Source organism: Rhinolophus sinicus, chromosome 17, assembly GCF_057876585.1.
Source record: "Rhinolophus sinicus isolate RSI-liver-muscle chromosome 17, RSI-T2T, whole genome shotgun sequence".
In the NCBI taxonomy this organism is placed as follows: Eukaryota; Metazoa; Chordata; class Mammalia; order Chiroptera; family Rhinolophidae; genus Rhinolophus; species Rhinolophus sinicus.
Window position 1 is genome coordinate 158,293,564 of NC_142517.1, and position 27,906 is coordinate 158,321,469.

At 37.1% G+C, this 27,906-nt stretch overlaps 1 protein-coding gene across 2 annotated transcripts in view; it reads left to right on the plus strand.

Annotated features, from left to right (window-relative positions):
* Window positions 1–27,906, plus strand: part of CERS6 (ceramide synthase 6) — a 281,767-nt gene that overhangs the window by 137,193 nt on the left and 116,668 nt on the right. For both annotated transcript variants that reach the window (XM_019727366.3, XM_019727367.3), the window contains exon 4: window positions 14,583–14,640. In XM_019727366.3, the coding sequence (XP_019582925.1) occupies window positions 14,583–14,640 (58 nt within the window). The remainder of the gene's footprint in view (window positions 1–14,582; window positions 14,641–27,906) is intronic.

A 27,906-nucleotide genomic window follows, 5' to 3' on the forward strand; every position in this document is an offset into this window, starting at 1 on the left:
AAGTCTTGAAGGCCAGGCTCAATTCATAACAAGATCTCCAGTGTTGTTCTTTTAAGAACCTCAATCTGGCTACAAATGGGCAAAATAGTGGCGGTGGAGACCACTTCCAGGAACACTGCAAGCGTTAATTATTTACCCCTTTAGAAAGAAGTCCTACTCATTAGGCTTGGTTCTGAAAAAATCTGTATGCAATTCTTTCACTAAAGACATGCTTGCTTCTTTATCTATCTCTTTCTTGGCACTGCTACCCCAGTTAACCTGAGGTTCTACATGAACAAGCTTTAACAGCTCCAGGAAATAATGTTACTGTAAAACATGCAATGGAACAGAGAGAGAATGTATATTTGTTATATTAGCCATTACATCCCAAATATGTACAAGTGATGACAAGGAACCACTTGAGAATCATTTGCTATGTGATTGTGTATCTCTGTCTTGAATTACATAGGATCGATGTTCCAGGAACGTTTTAAATACATTCTATTTTTGTAATTTGAATTGTTTTGCCGTTAATATATGCCATCATTTATCAGTGCTTTGAGAGACTGATTTGCTATATGGTAACTCTAGTTCTAAATTTCTTAATTTGCCTCCCCACATCCCCACCTCCCACTTCCCCTTCTCTTTATACATTGTCAAACTTTAAAAAAGTCTATGATCAAGACTTTGACACTGTGATAAATACTTTTGTAATAATTATTTCTTATTGTTTGTTTCTCAAAATGTGAACATTGATAACCTTTTTCTTTGAAAAGGCAAAGAAGTATAAGAATATAGTTCATGCTGATAAGTGTTTGATTATGTTGGAATCCTTTATTCCCAAGTCCTTTTCAGGTTCAGAAAGGTACCAAAATGGGCCCAGCCACCCTCAGCTCCCATCCCCATGGCTCTTCCTCTGCTGTTCCACTAACATGGTGCTGTGACCTCCAAGCACTTAGTGACAGTCGCTTTCCCCTTGTGCTGGAGCCACTGATACCCTGTCCATTTCTCCCTCCTCTATGTTGCTGGAAAAGTCTTCAGAGGATTTGGACATTGGGGAAACTACTGGGCTAAATGGAACGTAGGTTTGCATTCTGTCGGGTCCTCCCCTGCAACTCCACCCCACCATTCCTCACCCCAGCTCACCCAGAGAAGGGACAGGGTGTAACGCCACCTTCATCTTAACAAGAATTCCAGATCTACTGTGGAAGGACTGAGTTCTCCAGGCATTTTTTTCCTAGTGACACTCTGGCACGATGACCTTGAAAAAGAGGTTACTGTTTGGATATTGTCACAAACTTGGAGTGCAGACAGAAAATGTGAATTACTTCTTAGACTAGGTAAAGCTTTGTTAGGTTAGCAGCTATAGCCCATCAAGAAACAGCTTTGTAGATTATCAGCTCCTTGAGGAAGGGGCCATGAAATATTCATATTTATATTCTCAGTATCTGGTAATATGTCTTGGCATTTAATAAATCCTCAATATATCTTACTTAATGAATGGCCACCTGTTTGTTACCATAATTACACGTAGAATTTCTTTGACTTGACTTCTATTTTTGTTGGGTGGACAGTTTTCTAAGAACTGAGCAAGAGTTCATTAGGTCATCAGAAAATGAGGGTGAAATTTTACCCATGAGAATTCCGTGCCTCAGCAAAGCCAAGAATTCCATTCTGGCTTATTTATATAGTTTAGAGAGTAAGATTGGGAATAAAACATCCCAGCCATCTCTGTCACATTCTCGTTCAAAAGTAAAAAGCTTAGATCAAAGGTTGTGAACTTGAGACCCCAAGTTGGATACAGCCTACAAGAAGTATATTGTTTGACCTGTTGGGTGTTTTATTTTTAATCGAATTAATTGCCCGTATTTATAAAAAATCAGATTTCATATAAAATATCTAAAATATTAGATTGCCAGCTTTCTTTGAAAAATGGGAAAAACCTGGCAACACTTGAGTGTGCACTCTTCCTTGACATTTGACTGGCCCTTACTTCAATGGGGTAGGGAAGTGTCCACAGTCCCCAGGACCGCCGATCACGTTGCCAACCAGAAACTGAGTGCCAGTCGCCATTTATTCCATCCTCAGAGCTCAGCCTGCCGTCTATCTCCTTGTTTTCCTGACCTGCCTGCTCTTCACAAGATTTAAGTTTTCAGCTCTTTGTTTAGAGGCTTTGGGTTTAAAGGTTTTAGCTGATGACCTTGAAGTTTAGATATTCCATTTTGTGGCTATAAAATATCTGAATACAAAGGGGATTCAGAACCTGTAAGTAAGCATAAACTCATTTCGTTTATCTGTACATCCTCAGTGGTCAATTTCTTCACATATCATACTGTATTGATAACCCCACATTGGCGTGGAAATCCACTCCTCTACTTTTCACTTCCTAGCGCTACCGCATTTTACTAACAATTTTTTCAGAGCTGCTTGTATAATGTGCAGATTTAGTGGAGTAGCAATCTTAAGTGGTTTTGTAAAATTAAATTTTAAATAACTTTTAAGCTGCAAACAGGGGAAAAATAAATCAGCCAAATCCTGACACATAAATTTGATAAAGAAGCAACGCAGAGTCTTTCATGTACACGACCCCTTTAGGAGAACGAAGGCACCCTCTACACTTGCATCTTCTTCAAATCTAATGGGAAATATCTGTCCTAGAATCATATTAGAGTTTAGTAGTCTGTCTAACTATACAATATGGGCACTGGTCCATACAGTTAACCCTAAAACTTAATTCAGAAACCATTTATTGGGTGCCTGTTGTATACCTGCTATGTAAAAACAGTAGTGATTGTTAAGAGTTATTGAATACTTGCCATGTGTTGAAATGCTATTCTGTACTTTACAAGCATTGTCTTGTTTAATCCTCACTCCAACCCTTTGAAGTAGGTGTTATTATCTTCATTTGGTAGATGAGGTGATAGAGGTACAGGGCGAGTCCAAGATAGATCACACCATATGCAGTGAAACTGTAGATACAGAGCTTCAGCCCGGGCTGTGGGAACACAGTCTGCCTGTGCTTGTCCTAGATAGATCTAAGACACAGATATTTCATGCAGAGTTAAAAATCCAACTCATTGTTGATCACTTAAAGGATAACTTATAATACAGATTTTCTTCATATTATAACAGTATATTATGGGGACAAACACATCTGCCTTGGGAAGTGGAGACCAGAGAAGACTCAGAAAGATCGTGATGAGTTGAGGTGGATAGAGCAAAAGAAGTCCTAGGAGGAGAGAAAAGTATGAGCACAGGTCCTGAGGCTATTCAGGAGATAGAAGCAGCCCTGACACTTGGGAGATAATATATGTAGGCAGTACATGGAGGCAACCAGGTACTCATTATTTCCAAACTTATGGTTAAAGTTAAAAATATATATATAGAGAGAGAATCAACATATGATGGCTCAGAAATGAGATTTGTCAAGTCACCATAAAGACATGATTCCAGGCTTGGCTGGGACAACATTTGATTAGCTTTGTCCAGCTAAGGAAAGTTTGGGGGCCCAGAGATGTTATAATTTCTTCATTGGACAGGACCTTCTGAGATACAGGTTGGCTGAGTATGTTAAAGTACTGGAAAAGCATTGTTGGCTTCTGGAATGGTAAGACTTACTTTTTGATGAAAATACTTACGCCATATTAAGGTCACCAACTCTTCTTGTTCTGTGTCTGTGTTTTGCAATGCATCTCCTGATTATACTCTGGGTTTTTGTGTAGGTTTGCCTATAGAAACTCTCATTCATGCCAAAGCAAATACTCTACACTATGTGACTGTTCTCTCTCTCATGATTAAGTTAATCAGTTAACATCCTGGTCTAAATGTCTGTGGAGCTCAGCAAAGGCCAGCCTACCTTTTGAGAGAAAGATAAAAACAAGATGTGTCGGACTAGGGCAGAGGCTGAGGGGATGGAGCAAAGGGAATAAATGAAAGGAATATTTCCAAGGCAGAGCTTGAGATTTTGATGACTGATGGGAGAAAGGGGTTTGGAGAAGGAGGGGGAATCAAGGATAGGAAACTGAGTGGATAATAATGTCCTTGACAAAGATGGGAGGCAGAAATAGAGTGGATTTCTGGGAGAAAGATAACAAATGTTTGTTTTTGAATTTTCAGTCCGAGATACCTATGTTGGTGGAGAGTTCCGGCGTTTGGGTATCCAGGTTTAAGAAGCCAGTTAGAGGCAGCGACTGCACAGCAGACAGGGAGTGGTGAGCTCACCTCCAGGGAGCACGTGGAGTGAGAAGGAGGCTAAGAATGCAACCCTAGATTTCACTGATATCAGAGAAGAGCAAGGGCGTCTGTGCAAGAGGCAACCGAGGCAGAGTTGAAAGAGGGAAAGAGCAAAGCAGCAGTGATTTAAGCAAAAGAAAATGGCTAGTTTTGTCCAATATTAGACTCAATTTCTTGAGTTCAAAGAGACCTTAAAGGTCTGATTGCTTCCCCAGAAGAGAGACTTGAACTTGCCCAAGGAGAGCCTCAGAGAATGATGACAACGACTCCTGATTGTCAGTCTCATGCTTCTCCCATTGTCATACTGCTTATTATTTGCTAAGTACAGCAGGTCCTCAGGTAACGTTATTTTGTTTAGCATTGTTTGGTTATAATGATGACATGCCTTAGAAACATAACTCTAGTTTATATCAATTAGCCTACAGTAAAATTGGTTTCATTATGCACCCTTGCACTTAAAGTTGCAGAACCTATTGACAATGCTATGGATGGACTTACTATCACTTTACGGTTACTTGGTATGAGACATGATAACACTTTAAAGTGGGCAGCTCCATCTCTCTGGGTCCCCAGGTTCATAGTGAGAAGAGGGCCCCAGCTATTAAAACATGAGAATGAGGTGCTGCAATATGAATATAGCTCGTATGGCTGGTGTGTGGCAACTCATTACTCTTTCAGGCGGCATGAACTCATGTGACTTCAACCAGTCAGCCAAGAATGTCATTCTGTTTGTGTTGTAACTAGATTCAGTTTTATGAACTGGCGTATTCTCTTATGAAAAAAAGTGCAGGTTGACTGACTTTTTGGGGGTAACCCTCAATGACGATAGATTGTTAATCTGATTATGTCCTTTACTCTGTAAGAGGAAGGAGCAAGAACATCATACTTCAAATTGTGGATGTTAGGTCAGAAACCTATGTACCTGTATTTGTTTCCAATGGGAAGATCTTGATATTGATGGATTTAACTTATATACATACATATACATATACACATACATACAATAGATGTGTATGCACATACACATAAATATATGTACATAAGTACATATGCACATGTATGTGTGTACATACATATATACATACACACACATCATAAACTTCTACAGCTACATGTACACATATATATCCTTCATCCTTCACAAAAAACGCAGAAGTCCAAGTGGGAGCATGTGGCAGTGAAAGGGCCGAAGGAGCTGGGGTATGATGAGGCGCAAGTGGGTGTGGGTGGGGAAAAAAGATTAAAAAAAAAAATCCGAGATGGTGAGACGTGATTTTAGATATTTGCATGGTGAGCCAGGTATGTGGGGGCAAGTAAATCAACAACAAGCCTAGTCAACCTAGGATCTGTTTTTGTCCATCTCTCTGTGTTTTAAACTTTTCTCCCACTTCTCACTGAATTCTAACAACCCTGGAAAGCAGGTATTTTAGTCCACATTTTCAGATGAGAAAAACTAAAGAAATGTTCTCCTAGAATTGTACGCAGGATTCAGGGATAAGTAAAGGTGTTCACCCATATCCCTGTGAAAGGTCTGCTGCTCAGTCTCACGTCCAGTTATGAGATGTGCAGTGGAGCCTGTGGCAGAAAACTGACACCTAGCAGGGCAGTAGAAAGGGACACATGAATTTCTTTCTTAAATTCAAAAGTTTGTACATTTTGAAAACTTAAATACCGCAAGTTCCTGTTTTCTTCTTTCCCATGCAGTCACAGCATCCGCACTGAACAATTGACTCTTTGTCTTCACTCTGCTTTCAGATACAAAAATAAATGACAGAGTCTGTGAAAGCACTTGATGTTCAAGGGACACATAGCATTAGTTTGATCTAGATGATGACAAATATTGGGCTGCTTTGCCCTAACCACACGTTTAAGAATTGTGCCATTTGCAAGTGCATGCTCTGAAGTCCTATTGACTAAATTTATTTTTGGCAACAGGGGTGCCATCTTAGTTTTATTCCTTTTTTCATTCCTACCCTAGACAAGTGTCAGTTGAAAAAAGTTTATCTTTTTGATTTCCACAAATCATGGCCATTCAAACTTGAGTACAAATGGACTTTAAGCTCCCAATTATAAGTTTAGTCTATATTCAGAGGAATTCTAGGAGTAATGAGAGATAGTTGATAGGCAGAATGACCTAACAGAAGTGTAATTTATGGACATTGATTTTTGGCAGATACACATTGAATAGATTGTTGGAGACTGGGACTGGTGTTAGATAGGATGACGAGAAGGACCAAGTACCAGTGATGCTGAATTCCATCTGGCTGGGACTAGATAAGGAGAAAAACAGGACGGATCGCAATAAAGAATTAAAGAAAGAATCAATATAATTTAACTGCTAATAGAACTTATGAACAAAGCATAAAAAAACCCATATTCAAATCAAAGTAGTTAAATTTTAGGAACTGAGCATGGTAGATTTAGAACTCAGCATAAAATGCATACAATGTAAAACACTTCCATTGGCAATTTAGCCTTAAAAGCATGAATAGAATGACAGGAAAAGAGTAAAACTAATTATGATGCTTAGAAAAGTACGCTTGGGTAATAGCATTAAGAACAAGTCATCCATGGTTTCTAGGTGTGAGAGAAGGAAGAGAGTCACTTTATATTATTTTAGTGACTATAATTTTTATTCACACTATCTTTTTTTATAATAAAAAAATTTTAAATACGGGGACTAGTATAACAGACACACTCAGCTCTGTCTCATTCTGTTTTAAAAGACTGGAATATTACAGAAGCACTTGAAGTTCATTGTGACCCGTTCTCTCTCTCCACTGCACTCCAGGGGTCATCTCTATCCTGAATTTGGGGTTTATATTTCCTTCTGTATTTTTATGGTACATACATGTATATATGTGCATATATGTATGTACGTGTGTATGTAATTCCACTGATTTTGTGTAATGGGATGAAAGAACTGGGGAGTAATGTTATTTACAATAAAAAAATAAGTTTTATTTTAATTTTTGTGCTAAAATAAAGAAGCAGTAATTAGTAGCAAAGAGCAACCTCTGGATTCAGCTTGCCTGGATTGAAATCCCCAATTTACCGCTTGCTAACTGTTTTTAGGCAAGCTACCTAAATTGTCTCTCCTTACGTGTAAGACAGGAATGATAGTAGCATCTGCCCCATAGGGTTCTCACAAGGTGTAAATGAGTTGATACATACAAAACCTCTTGTGATGGTACCAGGCAAAAAGTAAGTTCTCAAGAAATGCCAGCTATTATTGTTTTATAAAAATAAGTTGGTGATCCTCAAAGAAAACCTAGTAAGTAGAAGTACTGTTCATATCTTAAGGATGACTTTTGCCATCAAGCTTAAAACTACAATTGCTTCACTTGAAAACTTTGTGGATGTGAATATTTCCAATATAATACAGAAACTCCTTTGAAGGGTTTTTATAAGTTCAGTTTTACTTGACTGGAGAAATGACAAAATATGAGTGTACTATGTTTATATTGTAGCTTTGTTCATATCTTATGAAAGTCATCAGCTCTGAGATTTTGGTAGAAAAATAGGAATTTCATCTACTTTATGCTTACAGGTAAAGGATGAATTTATATATTTTAAAGTATCAATATAATAAAGTCTATACCAATTTATTTCAAATTATATTCTGTTCATTTACCTAACTATAGTTTTACTTAATTTGTAATAGGCAAAATATAGTGGCATGATTTATATTGAATGTTACATTTTATGAAAGAAAAGATGTAAGCCTTCCTTTACTTTTCATGTATTTGATAAGAAATGAGTTAATCTTTATTTGTTTTAGATGATGGAACAGCTAAAATGAGAAATGTTTCAAAATTAATAAATTCCATTTTGGAATCAAAGGAGCTGCAAAGTACTAGTTTTTCGTGCTGTAACAATGTGTCCTAGTTTTGCACTCAATAGCAGTACTTTTCATTATTTAGACCATTCCAGAGTTGACTCTCTGATTCCAGATTTTTAGTGATTATTTTAAAAATTGCATTACCCATATTTGTCATGTCTGTTCTCTTTCTTGTTAATGTATTGCACAGTTCCTGAAAATAATAGATAAAATTATTTGAATAACAATTTTGGTTAAAATAAACTTAAAAGTATATAAATGAAGGGAGCACTCACCTTTAGTAAAAATTCAGATGTCAGTTTAGGAGCTATTTTGTCATAGAACACTCTGTTTGCTGTCAGAAATGCAGAGACATAAGACTGACTCTTACCCGCTTGGAACTCAGAAGGGCGTCAGAGGTTAGTGACTGTAATCAAAGGTGAGATAAAGAAGTGAGGAACACAGTATCAGAGAATCACAATGGTTTTAATGTCTGAACATTCAGAAAAGGTGGCTTCATGGAATAATTAGCATTTGAGATAAATCCCAAAGGAGGGATAGTGTTTCTGCAGGTAGAGAAGATGAGTGGGTAAGATAGACAAGGGCTCTCTGGGTAATTACTGTTGACTTTAGTTGACAAGCTCAATGTTGTTTTAACTGCCCTAGGATTGAAATGAAGCACCAGTGCAGCCCTTCCCTGTCTCCAGTTTTGCAAGCCACCAGTTTCTATTCATCAAGACAAAGGCCATTCTTCTGTGGTGTCCATGAATGTTTCCTCCATCAGAAACACTGTTTTAGCAGAATACATTGTCTTCAGTTTTCAGGTGTATAAAATCAGGAAGCAGCAGCATAGCCTAATTGTTAGGAGCTGGGGTACTGGAAGCAAACTCCCGGTTTCCAGTCCTGGCTCTCTCCCTTATAGCTGTGACCTTTACCAAGTGGGTAAGCTCTGTGCTTGTTTCCCCGTCTAAAAAACAGGAGAGAGAGAGAGAGAGAGAGAGAGAGAGAGAGAGAGAGAGAGAGAGAGAGAGAGAGAGAGAGAGAGAGAGAGACAGAGACAGAGAGACAGAGAGACAGAGACAGAGACAGAGACAGAGACAGAGACAGAGACAGAGACAGAGAGAATTATAATAATATGTACGTTGTTGTGTGGAATAGTTTCACTAAATGGCTTCCTATGTGTAAAGTGCTTAGAATAGTTCCTGGCACAGAAGAAGCACTCCAGAAATGTTGTAAGTAAAATGGCCCCGTGTGCCTGCCCTGCTCTTTCTAGAATGGTGTACTGAGTTCACTTCAGTTCAGAGATCGACTCTGGCTATTTTCCCCTGCTTCTGCCTCCTCTAAAACTAGGATGCCTTTGTCATTTGGGTGACACCTGACAGCAAGATGCAACAACTCTGCTCTCTGATTCCCTGCTTTTATGGCACATTGTGTTAGTATTGAATTTTAAAAAGAGCTCTATCAGCCTTGTTGGATAAGGACCATAAGCCATTCTACTTTTCAGGTTTGATGGATATAAAAGGTTTCCATAGCCAAACAAATGTAGTTGGGACGCATGGACTTCTCTAAGCAAGGAAGCGCATTCTGATTCTGTGGAATTTGAGAGTGGGCTTTCGATGCAGCGCTTTGTTAGGTTTGTGTCCTGCTCTTGCCACTTAGCAACGTTGTGGCCTTGGGCAGGCTCACCCCTAGGCTTCTGTTTCCAGTAGAGATTCCGCGGTGCAGACTGGGCTCCTCATCTGGGGTCTCTCTGGGATTCTGTGTGCTTCTCATATCCTCTACCAATAGCTCAGGGTCCAGCTCCGGGTTATGCTAACGAGGCTGGCACTCACCCTCTGCTGCCCGGGCTCCCAAATGCAGTGCTCATCCTCACTCACTGCTGTCTTCTGTGTCCTTGTGAGTTTATGCTTTCCTTAACAGAATCCCTCTTCTGCCTGGTTAGTGCTGCATTCGTAGAGGCACAGAGGTACATTTACGCATTCAGTTTGCCATCTTTAACCGGGAGTCATCTTGACATTTTTAAAGGAATATTCTTTAACTCTAATTGTTGTCATAAACAACAGTGTCTTTTGAATTTTCCCTGTAAGAATAAAATTAATGCTTCCCATCTTCTTTCCGTTTTCATTAATGTAATCTGAGGATTCATTTTTTTTTATTATTGCTGTTAAATATTTTATATTAAATTATCCCTTAAAAATGATAGCATTTAATTTGGCAATGAAATGTGGGGAAGTTGTTTATGTTGCTAACCATAGACCTTTTATTCTACAGTTACACTTTTTGAAATCTTAATTTTTATTTATATCTCAGTGGGTTGGAATTGACCTAAGTAATTTTTTAATAAAGGTTAATGGATAATGTATTTTCAGAGCCTTTGAATATGTGAGACTATTTTTCATACTCCATTACAAATGAAAGACAGTATGGTTGGCAATAGCTTTCTTTGATTGGGTCTTCTCTTTCTTCTGTAATTTAATAATACTCAAGAGAAAGTTAAGACCAACCACATCTTTGTTCCTTTCATGATGACTTATTTTCATTTATGTGTTGATTTGTTTTGTTATTATAACTAATACTTTTAAAAAATTTTAACTCTTTGTTAAGGATTTCTTTTTTCTTTTTTTAAATTTTAACTCTAGGACTCAAAATGTTTGTAAGAATGTGGCTTTGAATTGTACATACTGGGGTGCCAAGAAAATGTACACATATTAAGAAATGTTATCTATGTATTACTTCTTAAAGTTGAATTGAATTATGGTAGCAATGTGTAGTATGATGTTCGCTCAAAAGATGGTGTTAATCAAATGAATGCTAGTGCCATTCATTGTATTATAATTTTAATACAGTTTTTACCTTTCTTAAAATGCATATACATTTTTTTGGCACCCTCTGTAGTTTGGAATACAGTTTAGTCTTCTTTACTTTTTTCAGTTTAGTTTCTTTTTTTCAATTGTGTCTCTGATTCTTATGCATATTTCAGTTCTTCATTTGTGTTTTCTCAGAAGCAACTATAATTAGACTTGGTTTTTCTGGTCCTCCAGATCTAGGGTCTTCTTTCCTTTATTGGTTATTTTCTCCTGGTTATGCAGGTGTTTACCTTCTACATCAACAATTTAATTTTATATGGTATGCCCCCACCCCCATATGGGTAATAATTCTGTCACTTTATTTTTATCTTTATTTCACCTATAATCTCTTTTTATCTTACCTAGCACGTAGTCTTTTATTGATTTATGGCTTTCTACTTTTGTTTTTAAGGGACATATCTTCTTGTATCATACTAACAATACCAAATACTTTCCTAAAATTTACATCTGATTCCTTTAGGAAATAATTTTTAGGACATTCCTTTTCATCTTTAGCATGCTCGTTTCTTTCCATACTTATGCAGCACTTCTTAGTAGACCTATGTTGACAGTTAGCTGTTTTTCTCATTATTTCTGAATTTGGAAATACCCATCTAGACCTGCTCACAGAAGAGGGTGCATGGGTTGCTCTTGGCCTGCTCCCTGTCCACTGTTTGCCAGTAAAAGTCCTCTTTTAGATCTCTGATCTTGTAGCAGGTTGATGTTTATAGGCCCTGGTGTACTCTTAGTGTACTAAAAGAGTTTTATCTAATGCAGCTCTCTCCAATGCCTTGTTCTCTGTTACTCTGTGTACTGATTATATAACAGTCCAGTTCCCAGAATGCAACACCACCGTATCATCTTGTCCATAAATCTGCTTTTCTGCAACTAAAACCTCCCAGTACTTCCCTTTCTTCCTACTCATTGTTTGAAAGTGGCAGTCACTAATTGATGGCGTAGAGGGATTCTCCTTCTGCCTCAAAAAGCATTGTTCATGACAAAGAGCTGTCTAGGTTTCTGACTGATGCAGATTTTTGCATTTCTCTACAAGATAGCAGAAAGTGGAGTAAGGAAGATATACAAACATTTTCCTTCCTCCTTCAAGACCCCTAGCTTGCTTCTGATTACATTTTTAAAATCTAATTTTATTCATTTTTTTGTGCTCTAATATTTTTTCTCTGATTCTTGCAGTAGGTTGAAGGTTATTTATTTCTTTTTGTGACTGCATACATCTACCTTTATTTACCCCTCATTTTATAGATATTTTTGGGAGAGGTTGGGAGAGGCTATATCAGGGGCTGGCAGCTAGACACCATTTAAAACTGTAACATAATAAGCTACACAAATAAAAAAAGTACTCTCTGCATATGGCAAAATGCTTGAGAATTTTGCTTCTTGCAGATATTTTATGCAAATTAATTCTTCCTTGTAAATATTCATCACAAATTGTTATTCAAATGATGGAGGCATCTGTGTTTCTGTAATAGAAGCTATGTCTTATGAAAACTGGGTCATTTTAGTGATAAAATAAAATGTAGATACATAAGTTATTGTAGGAATTCCAATGACTTCCATAAAATGTTTGTTTTACATAAAAACTGCTTGATCACTGGCTATTTAAAAAAGAGTCTTAGAGCTGAAACAGCTGTTATAAATTATTTTATCTAGAAGTTGCAAACTCAGTTGCCCTCAGGGGCCAAAAAAGTGACCTGCAAATTCATGCAGTAGGTTGGATTAATATAATAGGAAGTGAGAGGACTAGAGAGAAGTGCAGATTACTTGTGCTGTCAAATCCCTCAACCTCTGGTATAATATCAAAACAGCATACTCTCAAGAAAGTGTGATATAAATGGACTCCCCCATTATAGTGATGGGACGGAGGTCAAGGGATATTAATAGACTTTTCCTAAAATTCGGACAAACTACCAAAATTGGGACAGTCTACCTGTCGTAACCAGAACCAGCTACATAATTTGCATGGTCTAATGCAAAATAAAATATGGGCCCACTTGTTCAATAATTATTAAGAATTTCAAAATAGTGACAGCAAAATGTTAAACCAAGCATGGGACCCTATGTGACTGCACAAGTTACACGTTCTTGAAGCCATCGCTGGTCTTAGCTTTTGTACATCCAAACAGAAAGAAACACACAGACTCTCATCTACAACCACCAAAAAACTGATAACAGAGATGGGGTTAAAATTAAAATTGACTCTGACTCTGCAGTAAGTGATGTGCCTTTACTTACAAGAGAGTTTTTGTATGAGGATTTTAGAATCATTACTTTTTACATTGTTTGGAAGCTTTCATCAGTTTACTGCTTCCATTAGTTTCTTCCTGAATTCAGGTTTTATGAATTATTAGTTGAAGATTTTCAACCTTGAAGTTCTAAGCTCTTCTCTAAATGTTAGTTCTGACTTGAAGTTCAGAATGTTTGAAGCGTCACTCAACCCTGGAATACAACTCTAAGGGGCATTCGTGTGTGCAGTTGGGTCTTACTCAACTCTCCCTCTTACCTGAATGGAGCTGTCATTTCTTCGAGGAAATTTTGTCTATAACTTGAATCATCTCCTAAAATAACCTCTTTTTTTTTCACCTTATTTGACATTTTTACATGGCTTGCAAACACAAAAAGCAATTTGCTTCCTGACAGATGGAATTTGACTAGTCATTTCTCCTGTGAGTTCATTTACTTATAACCCACAGTAGGTTAGCACCATTAACAACATAACCTCTGGAATGCTAGTTAGTGAAATCCAGCCAGTTTTTAAAGGCGCAGCTATTCAAAGTCACAAAATATAAGAAATGAAATTGACAGTAAGAATGTTTTGGTAGTATCTATCTAATTTATATAAAGTCTATATAAATAAAGTCATATGTATATTTTTAAATCCTTTATTTTTTATTTTATTTTTTTTATAAGGAGGGCGCAGCTCACAGCGGCCCATGTGGGCATTGAACTGGCAACCTCGGTGCTATTAGCACCACCCTCTAACCAACTGAGCTAACCGGCCCCCTCCATCACGTCATATTTTAAAAGAAAAACATTCTTATGTCTTTTAATTTTTTTTTTAATTGAAAGAGAACTTAAAATATTTTTCCTTATTAAAAAAGTGAAAGTCTAACTGCTAGCTTGGAAAGGTATAAGGTTGTCATTATCAGTTCTACATCAGATGGATGGTTTAGATTCCAAATGTGTTCCTTTGGTAATGTCCACAAAGACGTTGATAAAGACTTGTTAAAAGACAAAGGAAAGCATCATGCCTGCTTTAAGAATATTAAGGTTTTTATTTTTAGAACAAATATGAACTTCAGTTAAGTCAGCTTGATATCTGAATCAGAATTCAAAACTATTTTACATATCTTCATACTGTTGAAATGTATCTCTTCACAAGCAATTAACAAGAGGAAATTCACATGGGGAAAGAGAAGATGAGCAAATGGGCAAATACGTTAAATAAATGAAAGAAAATTTCAGTTGTGAATGTAATTATTCATGTTTAAAATATTTGCAGTAACCCATGCACATGATTGTATGTGTTCAGCTAGCACTAAAATTGCTCATTCAGTTTAATCCCTGGTTGGGGCAAGGACGGGGCTGGGAGTGGGGCCGATTTAATAGACCTTTTCACTTACATGTTTCAGAATATGCTGTGTAATGTATAAACTGAATGTCATAGAATTTTTTTTAACCTTCTACAGGTGGAGATTTTCATTTTACCTTTATGTATTTACCTATGGAGTCCGATTCCTGAAAAAGGTACGATCTGTCATTACTTTATATAATTATTATGTAATTGTAATCCTAGATCTCATTTTTTATGTGTGACAATAGTAGTATTTCAAACAATCATAACAGGCTTCCTAAGAATTACTTGTGCGTTTTCTTTGACTTACAGAAATATTTGCAAGTTTATTCTTTATAGCGGAAAAATTTTCGACATATACCTAAAATGCTTTCGAAAATAATTTGTTTTTCCAGTGAAAGACGTTGCAAGTCCTCAGACCACTCCAGTTATTTATTACTTGTGGGGCATTAGGAGCCTTATACAATCCATCTGAGGCTTTAAAAGAAGTTAGTTTCCATATCACACATCATACAGCTTGAAAAAAATCAGTGATTGTAATGTGTGTCATCATGGTAGTCTTCATCAATAGAAATTATATTTTATTATAAATTAAACTGTAAATTATAAGCTAACAGGGTAACACTAACTGCAGGTGGAAAATTTCGTTCCTTTCATAGACTGTGTTTCTCTTGCTGCTGCTCCGCTATTCCTGCATGAACTGAGTGAAGCACTTTTATCTATGAAAGCAATTTTCTGGGGCTGCTATAGTCGTCTTCCTGGTTATTGTGATGCTTACTGTCACTAAGACCAATTAGGCTGCTTAAATTCAAGAGCTCATAAAGACTTATCTTCTCATAGTCATGCACATATTAAAAGTAGTGATTTGTTTTGCAGAAAATGGGAAGTTATTTTAAAAAATATATTATTAACCTTTACAGTTATATCAGGGTTATCTGTATTTAGTTCAAAACAATTTTTCCGAAATAGGGCATTGTGCTAAGTGGCATACCTTACTAGTAAGTTTTCAGGTAAATATTGATCTGAAAATTGCAAATGCTTTTTTGTTTTTAAAGTCTGAGTTACAAGATATTGTCTGCCTATGGCAAATTCTATTATCAATAGAGGCTGTCTCCTAATATCATGTTTTCCAAAAGGAAATATCTTTTTACTTGTTGTCTTTTCCTTTAGTAACTACACTCATTTTTTCACTTAATATGATCACATGCCCCAGAGGCCATTTGAATAGATTTAAAAGGATGAACTTCATTCTGTAGGCTTTCTAAGTATGAAGAAATTCTCAACTGGGTACAAAAATGTGGTGGAAACTGCTTATTTTGGAATCTCGCTGTTCTAGTTTTCAAACTTATCTAGCAGAAAAATGGAGAGTGGCTGTAGAGCTTCTGTGCTTACAGCTTTACTATCTTGGGAGAGGGAAGAGCTGTGGATAGAATTTGGGCAGACATGGGAGAGTTGTGCTTCATGGGAATATCGACTTGCTAACCAAAGTCAAGGTTTGGAATTCCTGTTGGGTTCTGTTGGTGCAGGGCCTTGATGGTGAGTGAGAAAAGATGGTGAGCACTTTTTTGCCCTTTCCCCTAGATCTGCAGGATATGGCTCCTTTAGCTGTCATACAACCAGCCTGACCATCTGTCATAAGAACAGGAAACAGTTTGACGCTTAGCTCTGGTTCACGCTGCCCCTAAAAAAACTGAATGGAACAAGAGTAGTTTTCATGCCCCAGTCTTCAGTGGCTGTGTGGAAGGCTGTAAGAGGGCCTGTCAATAGAACATTTGCTTGGAAATTGTTTTTTTTTCTTAAAACTTACCAGTTCCCATTCAAATTGTCTGTAGTTAAAACAAATGCTCAAAAAATGAGAAAAAGAACTAGATGTTCTCCATGTTGAATTATTTGTATTTGGGGTTTCTTCCTTTAATACTAAGAAGCACTCAGTTTGGGATGAGCTGTACAGTTTAGTGTGATAGAAAAGTACACATAGAATCCTTGTGACCGAACTAGCTGTGGAGGATTTCATAAGCCATCTTGTGCAACCCTCTTATTTCACAGCTGAGGAAGCAGAATCACTGAGGGTAAGTGGCATGCCAAAGCTCACATAGTTAGTATATTAAAGACTGAATCTGAAATGAAACACACACGGCTGTCTCTTATTCCAGTATTTTCTCCACTTCACCATCCCGTCCTAACTCCAGCTTGATTTCCAGATAACTTCCTTCTTTGGTGAATATAGCAAGCTTGACCTAATGTAGTCATTGTTTTTCTATTTATAGAATTTTAAATACTTATTTTAATGAATATTTAAAATTACACTTTTATTAACTTTCTTGGAATGGACAATATATTTGCCCATCTAACCCCAGAGGAAAAAGAAATTATTATGGAGGCAGCATCAGACATAATCAAAACAATTCAAATTTTCATAATATTCTAAATGTTTTAAAGTAAAATAACAGGGTAGTGGACCACCCAGCAACCTTGGTGTCCTCAGCACCACGCTCTAACCAACTGAGCTAACGGGCCACCCTTAAAACCACAGAATTTTAGATGTAGAAGTGATGCATATTATCTAAATATCTTATTGTATAGAAGAGGCTGTGGGGTATCCATCTCTAGTGTAAGAATTGCTTTGGTTTTTCTCTGCCGTGTTGAAATACATGCAGGCTGACTACTGAAGTTTTACTAAATGCTGTTAATTTTTCCAATTTGAATTGGCTAAACCTTATAGGGAGAATAAGATTTAATTTTTCCAATTTGAATCGGCTAAACCTTATAGGGAGAATATACATATTTTTATGGATTTATGCTAGAGTTTCAGTGCATAAATATGACTGATTTAAGTTTTGTCAGTTTAAAAATATTCTTTGTATTTAGAAATAAGGCAGTTAAGAGTGTTTAAATATGTATAAACCAGGTTTATGTCAATAAACATTTGTACTTAGTGTGCTGAGTCTGGGACCTCAGAGAAGGAGACAACAAGAAGAGAATAAATGTGCAAGAAATTGATTAGGGGAAATGCCTGTGAGAGAAAATAGAGAAGGAGTCAAGGGGAGGCTGCCAGAGCCTTCAGACCGCAATGTAAGCCTGACTCAGAGAGGAAAGGAAGGAAAGAAAGTTGGGTGACGCTCTGAGACTGCTGTGCCTCTCTAAGGAACGTGCAGTAAAGGCACTGGGGAGTCCTGGAGCCACAGGTGCAGTCAGAGACCTGTGTCTCCCCGAAATGGGCCTGCCCTTAGTGTTCCTGTTGTAGCCAGTCATGGACTGGGAGCTGCCTGTCCAGCATGGCTTTCATGCAAATGCAGCTGTGGCATTTAGAGCACAGCAGCTGGGCCCCAGATCAGTTACTCCCAGAAGTCCAGCAGTGAAGGGGCATGTTCTCATGGTTGCCATTTGTTCTTTATTTTAACAAATATTCCAGCTATTCTGAGCAAAGTCGAAAGATACATCATAGAATAAGACCCTACATGACATAAAATTATGTTTCCATATGCAAGATGCCTAGAAGCACAGAGAACTATTCATCTGTCATCCTTTTTTTTTTTCATCCTTTTTTTTTTTCATTTTACTTATTATGCATTCACTTTATCTCTCCATTATGTCATAGTTCTTGTAGTTGATGTATAAATGTATCTTTGGAGCAATACACAGGCTGACTTCCCCTATGAGTTCGGTGACCATACAAGCTGTCTCAGGGTTAAAGTCCCCATACACTCAAATGTCTCAATTTGGGTGATAAATTACATGGTCACCATATGAATAGTCCTGTAACAAATGATGAAAAAATTTGCCCTATATTTTCAAAATTTTCACACACTCTGTAAAATATACATATATTTATTTATATGAAATAAAGAAAATGTTTTCTGTAGTTTCCTGATGACGATTAGGAAATGAGCCTCAGTTTTAGTGATGTGATAATGCTCAGGTGTGCATATATTTTATGTTGTCTTTGCTTTCTCAGCTTAGGACTCCTTTTACTGATAGCACTAACTTTGATCATGGAAGTAGACTCTAGAAGGCATTGACCTTACATACCTGTTAGTGAATTGTTAAGTAAAATTATTGCTAGGTTAGTAGGAAGTATTTAAGTAGCTGAAAGATAAGCCTATCTCAGTAGTCTGTTGCTGTAATTGCTGGACACAATTGCTGACTCTTTGCCTATAAATATGATTGGCAGAGACAGTGCTTTTATAAAAAAAACACACCAGAATTACTTCAAGTGCTATGAAGTCCTACGACACAAAATACTCTTACAAATTAACACATTTTCCTACGTCCTGAAAGAAACCACATATCAAGCCTTAGAAAATAGAGTGAGCTATCTCTCATTTACTGTTACCTCTTTCTCATTTGTAGATGGAAATTTGTATTGGCTGGCATTCTTTGAATATTTTTCTTTGAGTTCCTTTGCTTATTTTTAAAAACTATTGTGTCACAAGAAGGCAGTATAGATATATGTGCAACCGGGATTTAGGTAAATATTTTTTCTCGTAATCTACTTGTTAGGCTAATGTATTTCCAACTTTTTGACCATATGCTGCATTTTATATCACAATCCATTTTGTATACATGCATATATATGATTAAAATACAATTTACTCAGAATATGCCTATACCTAACCTCTATATCAGTCAGGGTCCCATTAAGAGACAGAAACTGCAGGAGTTATTTTAAGAGTGACTATAATATAAAGAATCATTAACCAAATGGGAACCACTATGACTGTGTTACTCAAAGTAGTTGATTTGCTGGTAATGGTTTGCTACCAGTCTGTGATGAGATTAGGAGCTTGACCTGAATGTAAATCAACTTACGGCTTCTTTTTTGAGAAAGTCGACCTATGAAGAAAAATCAGCTGAACTACACAGTGTGCTGAGTGATGTGGTTAATTTACATTCTGGTGAAGCAGTAGTGAACATTTCAAGGACTGGTACTGTCTGTACATGAGACTTTGATTAACACTGCACGGAAGTGTCATGGAGGTACTAATGGCAGGAAGAAGCTACCTCTCTGAGGACTGGAGTTTATTAGGAAGAAGTGGAATTATCACAACCTAGAATTTTGAAGGAGGAGACATGAAGCTAGACAAGGGCTCCGAGGAGGGAACCCTGGCCAGCTGGAGTCTCTGAGGAACCATGATGAGGCCTATTCTGGGAATGAATAAAACTGCAGATGTAAGTAGCTGCTGCCACTGGCATGAACTGCCATTGCTGGGGTGAAGATGCATTGCTTGGGGAGGGGGAGTGATGACAAGGACAGGAAGCAAAATAGAAAGGCGTGCATCCCGTCTTCCTCTTGGAGCCTCCCAGCCTCCATTAGTGCCTTTCTAGAAGCAGAACTCATCAAGACACCAACCCCTTAGAGCCAGCAGAAGTGTGGTTTGCAGAGTCCAGGCTCTGGAGATAAGGGGCAATATTTTAATAACTAGCTCAACTTTCCCATTGTGCTACATTCTGTGATGTACTCTGACACTTATTCTAATTTATTTTACTACATTTTTAAAATATGCAAGTTGCCGCCTGTTGTGTTGACTTCATGACTAACTACGGGTTGAAAAGCCACTGTTGAAAAGTATCCTGGCTGAATGAACACTCTGCCCATTCACTTAGACTGTATGAATCTGACTTGAACTAAGGAATAGCCTTTCATTATTAGTTTGGCGTGCTTCTCCAAGTTCAACAAACAAAGCCACAAAGTGTTCCCCTGGCGTCATGCTTCAAAGTATTCTCTTGTGCTTATTGGTTAGCTTGGAACGTTTATGAAGTGGAAACAGCATTGTTATCCTTTTACCTGTTTTGATAGTAAAAATAAAATTTGTCCAGCCATTAGAACATATGTTTATTTAAAATTTTGTTCTTTGTATCATTTAAAAAAATTTGAAATTGCTTGGAGTTTGTCACTGGTTAAGGTTTGATGTTTAGAATTCTACCTAAGAAAAAGACCCCAAAAAATAGTTTTGTAAGAATTTGCACATGGCATAGAATATGAGGATTGGGAAGGGGCTCTAAATAGCAAACATCTCAAATTTCTCATTTCAGAAAAGAAGAAACAATTCCAAAAGGAAGAATTAACTTGCTTGAGGCAAAAATAGAAGCCAGTCTTGAGGTCTTTAAAAGTCCTATGTCAGTTAAAAAAATAAATAAATTAGAAAACAAGTTCCAAAAATCTAGCCGTTCAAATAACGTTTATTTATTTATTTTTATTAGTAAATTCCCCTTACTTATTAAGATATAAAAGTCACATCACTATGGGAGAGCATTAAGTTAGAAGTCAAGATGGAGGTTTCAGTCTTGCCTCTGCCAGTTATGCTTAATGAGACCTTTGCTTTCTGAAATTTCATTCTCCTTGTCTGTAAAATGATGCTTGCCCTGGCTTCCTCAGCTTGTGTGTAGGAGTGCTGTGGAAACTGTAAAGTACTTTCAAAATATAAGACACACACTAATCATTACTGCTTGAGAGGTGCGCTCTATTGGGAACTGTGAATGCCTAAGTCTCCTATACTCCTGGCCATTAATCAGTTTTGCATCCTTAATTCAATCACTTAATCTCTCTGAGATTTAATTGCTACATCTCCAAAATCAGTAATGTTGACTAACATAACATTTTAAAACTCATACTGTATACTTCAGTGAAGAATTTGAAATAGTTGATACTTATGGCAAGCTAGTACAACCTGTTTAGAAAGCAACAAGGTTATTTAGAATAATAACCATAGTATGTTCATATACTATGACTCAGCAGTTCAATGCTTATGAATTTATCCTGAGAATAGAATTATACAGAATTACAAAAAAACACACACATGAAAAGTTATTTCTTACAAATTAAAAAATAGTTGTGTATATACATATATATGTATATTGCACACACATACAGAGACATGCATGCAAATGCAATCCAAAACAGAACTTAAATCAAACTTAATGTCTAATAATAGAATTGTTTAAGTTATAGTTATCAAAATGACAAAATAACATGCAACCATTTAAAAATAGTAACTATAAAGTAACTATATTATTTATAGTTCTAATAAAATGTTTAATAGAACTTTATATGAAAATAAGTAACAAACTCATTTGTACATTTGCTATGATAATCACATATAGAGATAAATAAAAAGTAATAGGTGAAAATAAAAAGATTCCCTCTTGAGAGGCTGAACTGTGGATGGTTAATTTTCTCAAAATGTCTTCCTACTTTTTTTTCTATTAAAAAAATTAACCCTAAGATATAGGAACTAAAATGGAAATAACTGTATATAAATTTAGTTATACTTTGGTTATGAAAGAGCTTGCAGTTGTAACTTTTAAAAAGGAGGGAAAAAAAGTTGAATTCCATTTAAATGGCAAAGAGATACAGAAGTTTCGTCAAAAAAATCCTACTGTTCATGTTTGCCTAGTTCCTACTGCCCTAGTCCCTGAATTTCCTCTCAGGGGTTCCCTTTACATGATTGTATTACCTGGAATACCTCCGAATGGCCCTCACATAGACTTTCTAAGCAGCTTTTTAAGTCTCCAGTGGGATTTTGTTAAGAGTAAAGCTCTACTTCCAAAGCAGATTTACATACCTGTATTAGATAGTAACTTGGAATTCCTCATTCTGTATAGCATTTTAAACACCTTTCTCACAATGAAAGTCCCACCTGTTCTGGAATGGGATAATGACTTGGAAACACAATTGGCTTAGTGCATAGCCAGGTGAAATTTTGAATCTCTGATAATAATCATAATCATACTCGCTATACAGTATTGAGCACCCACTGTGGGCCAAGCATTGTATTGCTCAGTCAGCATTCATTTCTCACGTCTTGTGCAATGTATCTCCTCATCCTTATACATAAAGAAGCCAACGCTAACAAAGGATCAGTTTTTTGCCCAAGATGATACAACTACTCACTGGGAGGGTTCAGATTTAAATCCAGGTGTATTGGACAAACGGCCTACTTGCATTCAGGCTTCATTACTGACTTAGTTCTACTGGGCTGGTCAGGATTGACTAGTTACCAAGGAAACACAAAGGCTCTGTCTTATAACTGCTATTTCTATTAGGACTACAGAGTTAAACTTAGTGATGATATTCAAAAGGCTCAAATTAAACACCATACTTGCTTATTTATCTACTTCCAAAGGAAGTCACATTGGCAAAGCCGAGAATCTGTGGCTTGCTGCTTTCATAATATTTTTGGATCTCATCAGAAACTGCTGATTTTCAGACTGCGTATAGACGTTCCTTACACAAACCAATGTTATTATGCAACACAATTTTTCTCTCTTTTTATGATACATATTTGCTTTCTACAATGTGACCAGCAAAACTATTAAAATACTCTTTACAGTAATAAGCTGGTTGGGACAACTCAGGATTTTCTACAGTTCTGGGAATGTGTTTTAGGTGAAATTTTTCATTACCTAGGTAAATTAAAAGTTGTTCAGATGATAAAACCATTTCATCAGCTCTGAGGTTATAGCTCATATCTTTTTATTTAAAGAGAAGCAATAGTTTAATTTTGGTCGTGTAAAATTTTCTCTAAAGAGTATCAGGAAGCCTTTTACCCAGGTTGTCTTTGCTTTGTATTCAGGCTTTGGAGAGAATGACGTTTACACCAGCAGCTTTCTCTAGGTGGTGAGGTAGAAAGATTTTAGGATTTGCTGGAGTTCACAAAGCTGCAGTGGCTTTTTGTGGGAGGAGGAGAAGGTACTTGTGTTGGTTCCCAAGTATAAGTGACCTTACTGAGTAATATTTATGTAATTATTTTTACAGGGTTTGTGGACTTCATGCTTGATCAAACCATGAATCTTATCTCAGCCTACTTAATAAAATATCAACGTTGTAGAAACTCTAGAAATAAAGAAAAGAACAAATTTTATAAGCTACTAAAATAATACTGATTTAAATATGACATACATTATTAGACAGTCCCCTAAAGCCATAGACGTATGCATCTCAAAAGTTTAGAGCTGAACTTCCCTGGGAAAACATTGCTCCTTATTTAAATGCTGTCACAAAACTAGAGCTACAAGCCTCCTTTGGCTGAGGGCAGTGCCTGAGAACTGAATTCCATTAGTATTCCTCTCCTGTTTCCGTGGGGAATAGGAAACTAGTCACTCTCAGAAGAGTTCAGGTAATTTGATATGAAATATTGATCCATGTATCAAAATCTGTACCTGCACATTTGCTCTGCATTAGCTGAATCATCATCTGACACTTAAAAGAAAAGTCTTTTTCTGAATTCAACAAGGAAAGCGTTGTTCTTATTGAAGTCTGTTTCAATAAAGTCTGAGTGCTAATGAGTTTCACGTATGAGTACAATGGTCATCATAATAAAACAGTTTCCTCATCAGCAGTAATGAAACAAACCAGACGATCTGCTTAAACACAACGGCTTTCTGGGGACAGGAATGAGGCATTCTGCTTCTGCTTTTGAAACTGGTGTTCTGTCTCTCAGGGACAACCCAGTCTTGTCTGTGTTTGGGGTGCGGATGACGGTACTTAGGACAAGTACTTGATGTGGAGCAGAGTAATGGGCATTTCGATCTGACCAGCTCATGCTCTGATTATAGCTCCACATGTGGCTCCAAGAAATTGGTTCCGAGAACTTTTAGATACTGGGTCAACCACAGTCAGCTATAGGGTGGGACAAATGGGTTAATGTTTTATTTTGCCCCCTTCTCCTTTATTCATGCATGTGAGAATAGGCCTGCCTGCTAGGGGCCATTGCTATCATTGTTTAGGATTTTTTGAGCAAAGGCTGGTTGGTGCCAGTAACCTTGGAATGACTATTCCAAAGCACAGAGAAGATGGGCATTTTGTCCTCAAGGAATTTAGGCTTCCATAAGGCAGTGAACAATGAAAAGGATAAAATAATGTTTTTTGGGGTAAAATTAATCTATAGTGATAGAGGTAGTTTTATAGTGGGGAGGGAGTAAGTGGGAGGGAGCCTGCTTGAAGTGCTAGAAATCTTGATCTCTGTTTGGGGTGCTGTGACAATAGGTATACATTTGGAGTCATGCAATGCAGATATACACATACGTAGATATACATCATTTTCCTGTGCACTTAGATCTGTGCACTTTACTGTATGTAACTAATACTTCAATTAAAAATAATAAAACCTAATGATGTTCTGATAATCCTGTAGCTGCCATATAAAGCAGTCACTGTATGATTTGGAGTGGAAATGTGGGCACAAGACATTTGAGGAGCAAAAGCTGTTATTTGAAGGGCTTTCCATTCATGGCTTTTCCCAGAGCTTCTGTCTATTACTGATGGGAGATAATAAGCTCTGTTCATTTGCTCCTTCTTTCCTTCAGTGTCTGTTGCGCACCTGCCGTATGCCAGGGATCACTCTAAGCATCGTGGATAAAAGAGCAGGGCAGTCTGACTCCCTGAGCTAATGTCGTTCTTCCCTTCCCTGAAGTCAGTAGATAGAAATTTAATTCAATCTAGCTAACATTTATTAAACACGTACTATGCCAACACATAGTGGCAGATATGGGCGAGGGAAGGCATGCTTCTTGCCTTCGAGGATCTTATAACTGGCAGAGGGGTTAAAAATTCTCTAGAAATACTTATGAGATGAGACTTCGTGATAAATGGTAGCAGTACAGGGTTCTATCTGAGCACGGAAAGGGGATCCAATTGAGGAAATTGGAGAAAACTACTCAGAGAAGTAGTATTTGGTTTGAGCCCAAATGAATGGGTTGACATTGATGGGGGGCTGGTTAGTGATAGCATTCTTAGGTGGAGAGTACAGAGTGGGAAAACTGGAAAAATATAGGATCTGTTTGAGATTACCCGAAGGGGAAATGGGACATAAAATTGGAAATGGGTTTGGGAAGGACTTGACTGTTACATTAAGAGACTGGGCATTAAAGAGGGCGTAGTTCTCCTGTACGTCCTCATTGTAAAGAGACCTGCTGTTTGTGTGGAAGGCGCATCCTTCCTCCTCCCTGACCCCAACCTATAGGCTCTCATTGTACTAACTCACGGCTCTACCTTTCCCCCATATGTTCTCTGTGTTCCCTCCCCTTCTTCTTCCACATACCCAAAGTGGTGAATGCACAGGGGTTTGGAACTAAGGATAATGGTGGAGAGTCATTTCAGCCTCATCCATCTACGAATTGCTGTGAAACTACATTCTTAATCCTCGCCAGCGGAGCCTAACCACCAGATGTGGATGTTGCTGTTCCTCCATTACTGTTTTAACCCTCTGGAAGCAACATGACTGCTCACTGGTCCTGCCCTAGTGATCCCACTTCGTTCTTCTCTGCTCCAACTTCCTCACTTTCAAATTCATATCTATCGGAGTGTCCTCTCCTTTTAGACATTTCTTTCATTTAAACTGATTTGAATCAGTTTAACTGATATATTCTTATTTATTTATTATCTTATTTTATATCATTATTTTTTCATTGAAGTATGATTGACATACAAAAGAGCTGTACATACTTAATGTATACATCTTAACTGAGTTTGAAGTAAAGTATATACCCATGAAACCATCACCATATACAATGCCCTGAACTTATCCATCACCTCTAGAAGTTTCCTCCTTTCATTTTCTTTTTTTTTTTGGATAAGGACATTTACATAAGATTACCATTTTCAAATTGTAAGTATACAAAACAGTATTGTTAATTGTATGCACTATGGTGTAGTAATATGACTTATCATATTGCTTAAGTAAAACTGTACACCTCTCCAATTCCTCCTCCCCCAAATCCCTGGTAACCACCATTCTACTCTCTGCTTCTATGAGTTTGACTATTTTACATTCCTGATATAAATGGAATCACGTAGCATTTGTTCTTCTGTGCCGGGCTTATTTCAATTAGCATAAAGTCTTCAAATTCATATTGTAGCACATGTCAGGATTTCCTTCTATTTTAAAGGCTGAATAATATTCCGTTGTATGCATACACCACATGTTCTTTATCCATTTATCTGTTGATATATATTTAAGTTCTCTGTTTGCTATTTCCTTTGCTACTGTGAATGCTGCTACACTGAGTATAAATGTGCAAATATCTCTTTGAGATCTTGATTTTATTTCCTTTGGGTATATACTTAGAAGGGGGAATGCTGAATCATGTAATTTTTTTAGTAATCTCCATATTTTTGTCCATGGTGGCTATACCAATTTACATTCCCACTAGCAGTGTGCAAGGGTTCCCTTTCCTCTACATCATCATCAACACTTAACTTTTGGATTTTTTTAAATATAATAGTCATCCTAACAGGTATGAGATGATATCTCATTGCAGTTTTGATTTGCATTTCCCTAATGGTTAATAATGTTGAACACCTTTTAATATAACTGTTGGTAGTTTGTATATCTCGTTTGGAGAAATGTCTGTTCAGGTCTTTTGCCTGTTTTTAAATCGAGTTACTTGTGTTTTGTTTTCTTTTGTTCTGTTTGTGCTATTGAGTTGTGGGAGTTCCTTATATATTCTGGAAATTAACCCATTATCAGATATATGATTTACAAATATTTTCTCCCATTCTGTAGGTTGCATTTTCACTTTGTGAATTGTTTCCTTTGCTATGCAGAAGCTTTTTAGTTTAATGTAGCCCCACTTGTCTATTATTACTTTTTGTTGGTTTTACTTTTGGTGTCATACATAACCAAGAAATCATTGCTAAGGCCAATATCAAGAAGCTTTTCCCTAAATTTTCTTCTAGGAGTTTTCAAGTTTCAGGTCTTATATTTAAAGCTTTAATTAATTTTGAGTTGATTTTTGTGTAAGGGTTCAGTTTCATTCTTCTGCTTGTGGATATCCAGTTTTCCCAGCACAATTTATTGAAGAGAATAATCTTTCCCCATTGTGTATTCTTGCTCCCCTTAATTTATTCATGAGGCTTCTGCCTTAGCTTCCCATAGAAACTTCACTAAACAAAGGCCCTGGCTTTTCCTCTGGTCATCAGCACCTCTGACAAAGGCAAATGTAAAAATACTGTTCCCTAGCCTCTATGCTTTTCCACTGCTCCAAATACTTTTGTCCTAGGCAGGCCTGATACCTTTCTACCCTGGGTTTACTTATGTAGCTTCACTTACTGAGAATGACCTCCCTCATTCTTTACCCAAAGAATGACCTTACTCATCTCTTACCTTATCTTACCAGCCCTGATCCTTTATGGATCCCCCCACCATGGAAAACCTATAACTTAAAGCTCTTTAAATCTCTTTAGTGCCTATATTGCAAGGTTGTATTTCATATATGTAAAGCACCTAGCTTGGTCCTTGAGTCATGGAGGGTGTTCAATAAATAGGAGATATCATTATTATATAATATCATTCAGTACTTAAGTAGGAAGTGTCTTATTTGTGTACTTTCATCTCAAATTTATTTCCATCCAGTTTTATAAGCTGCTCAAGACAGGGCCTCATGCCTTAGGTGTATTTCCCTATGGTGCTTGATGTCCTGCTAAGAATGTAGTAGATAGT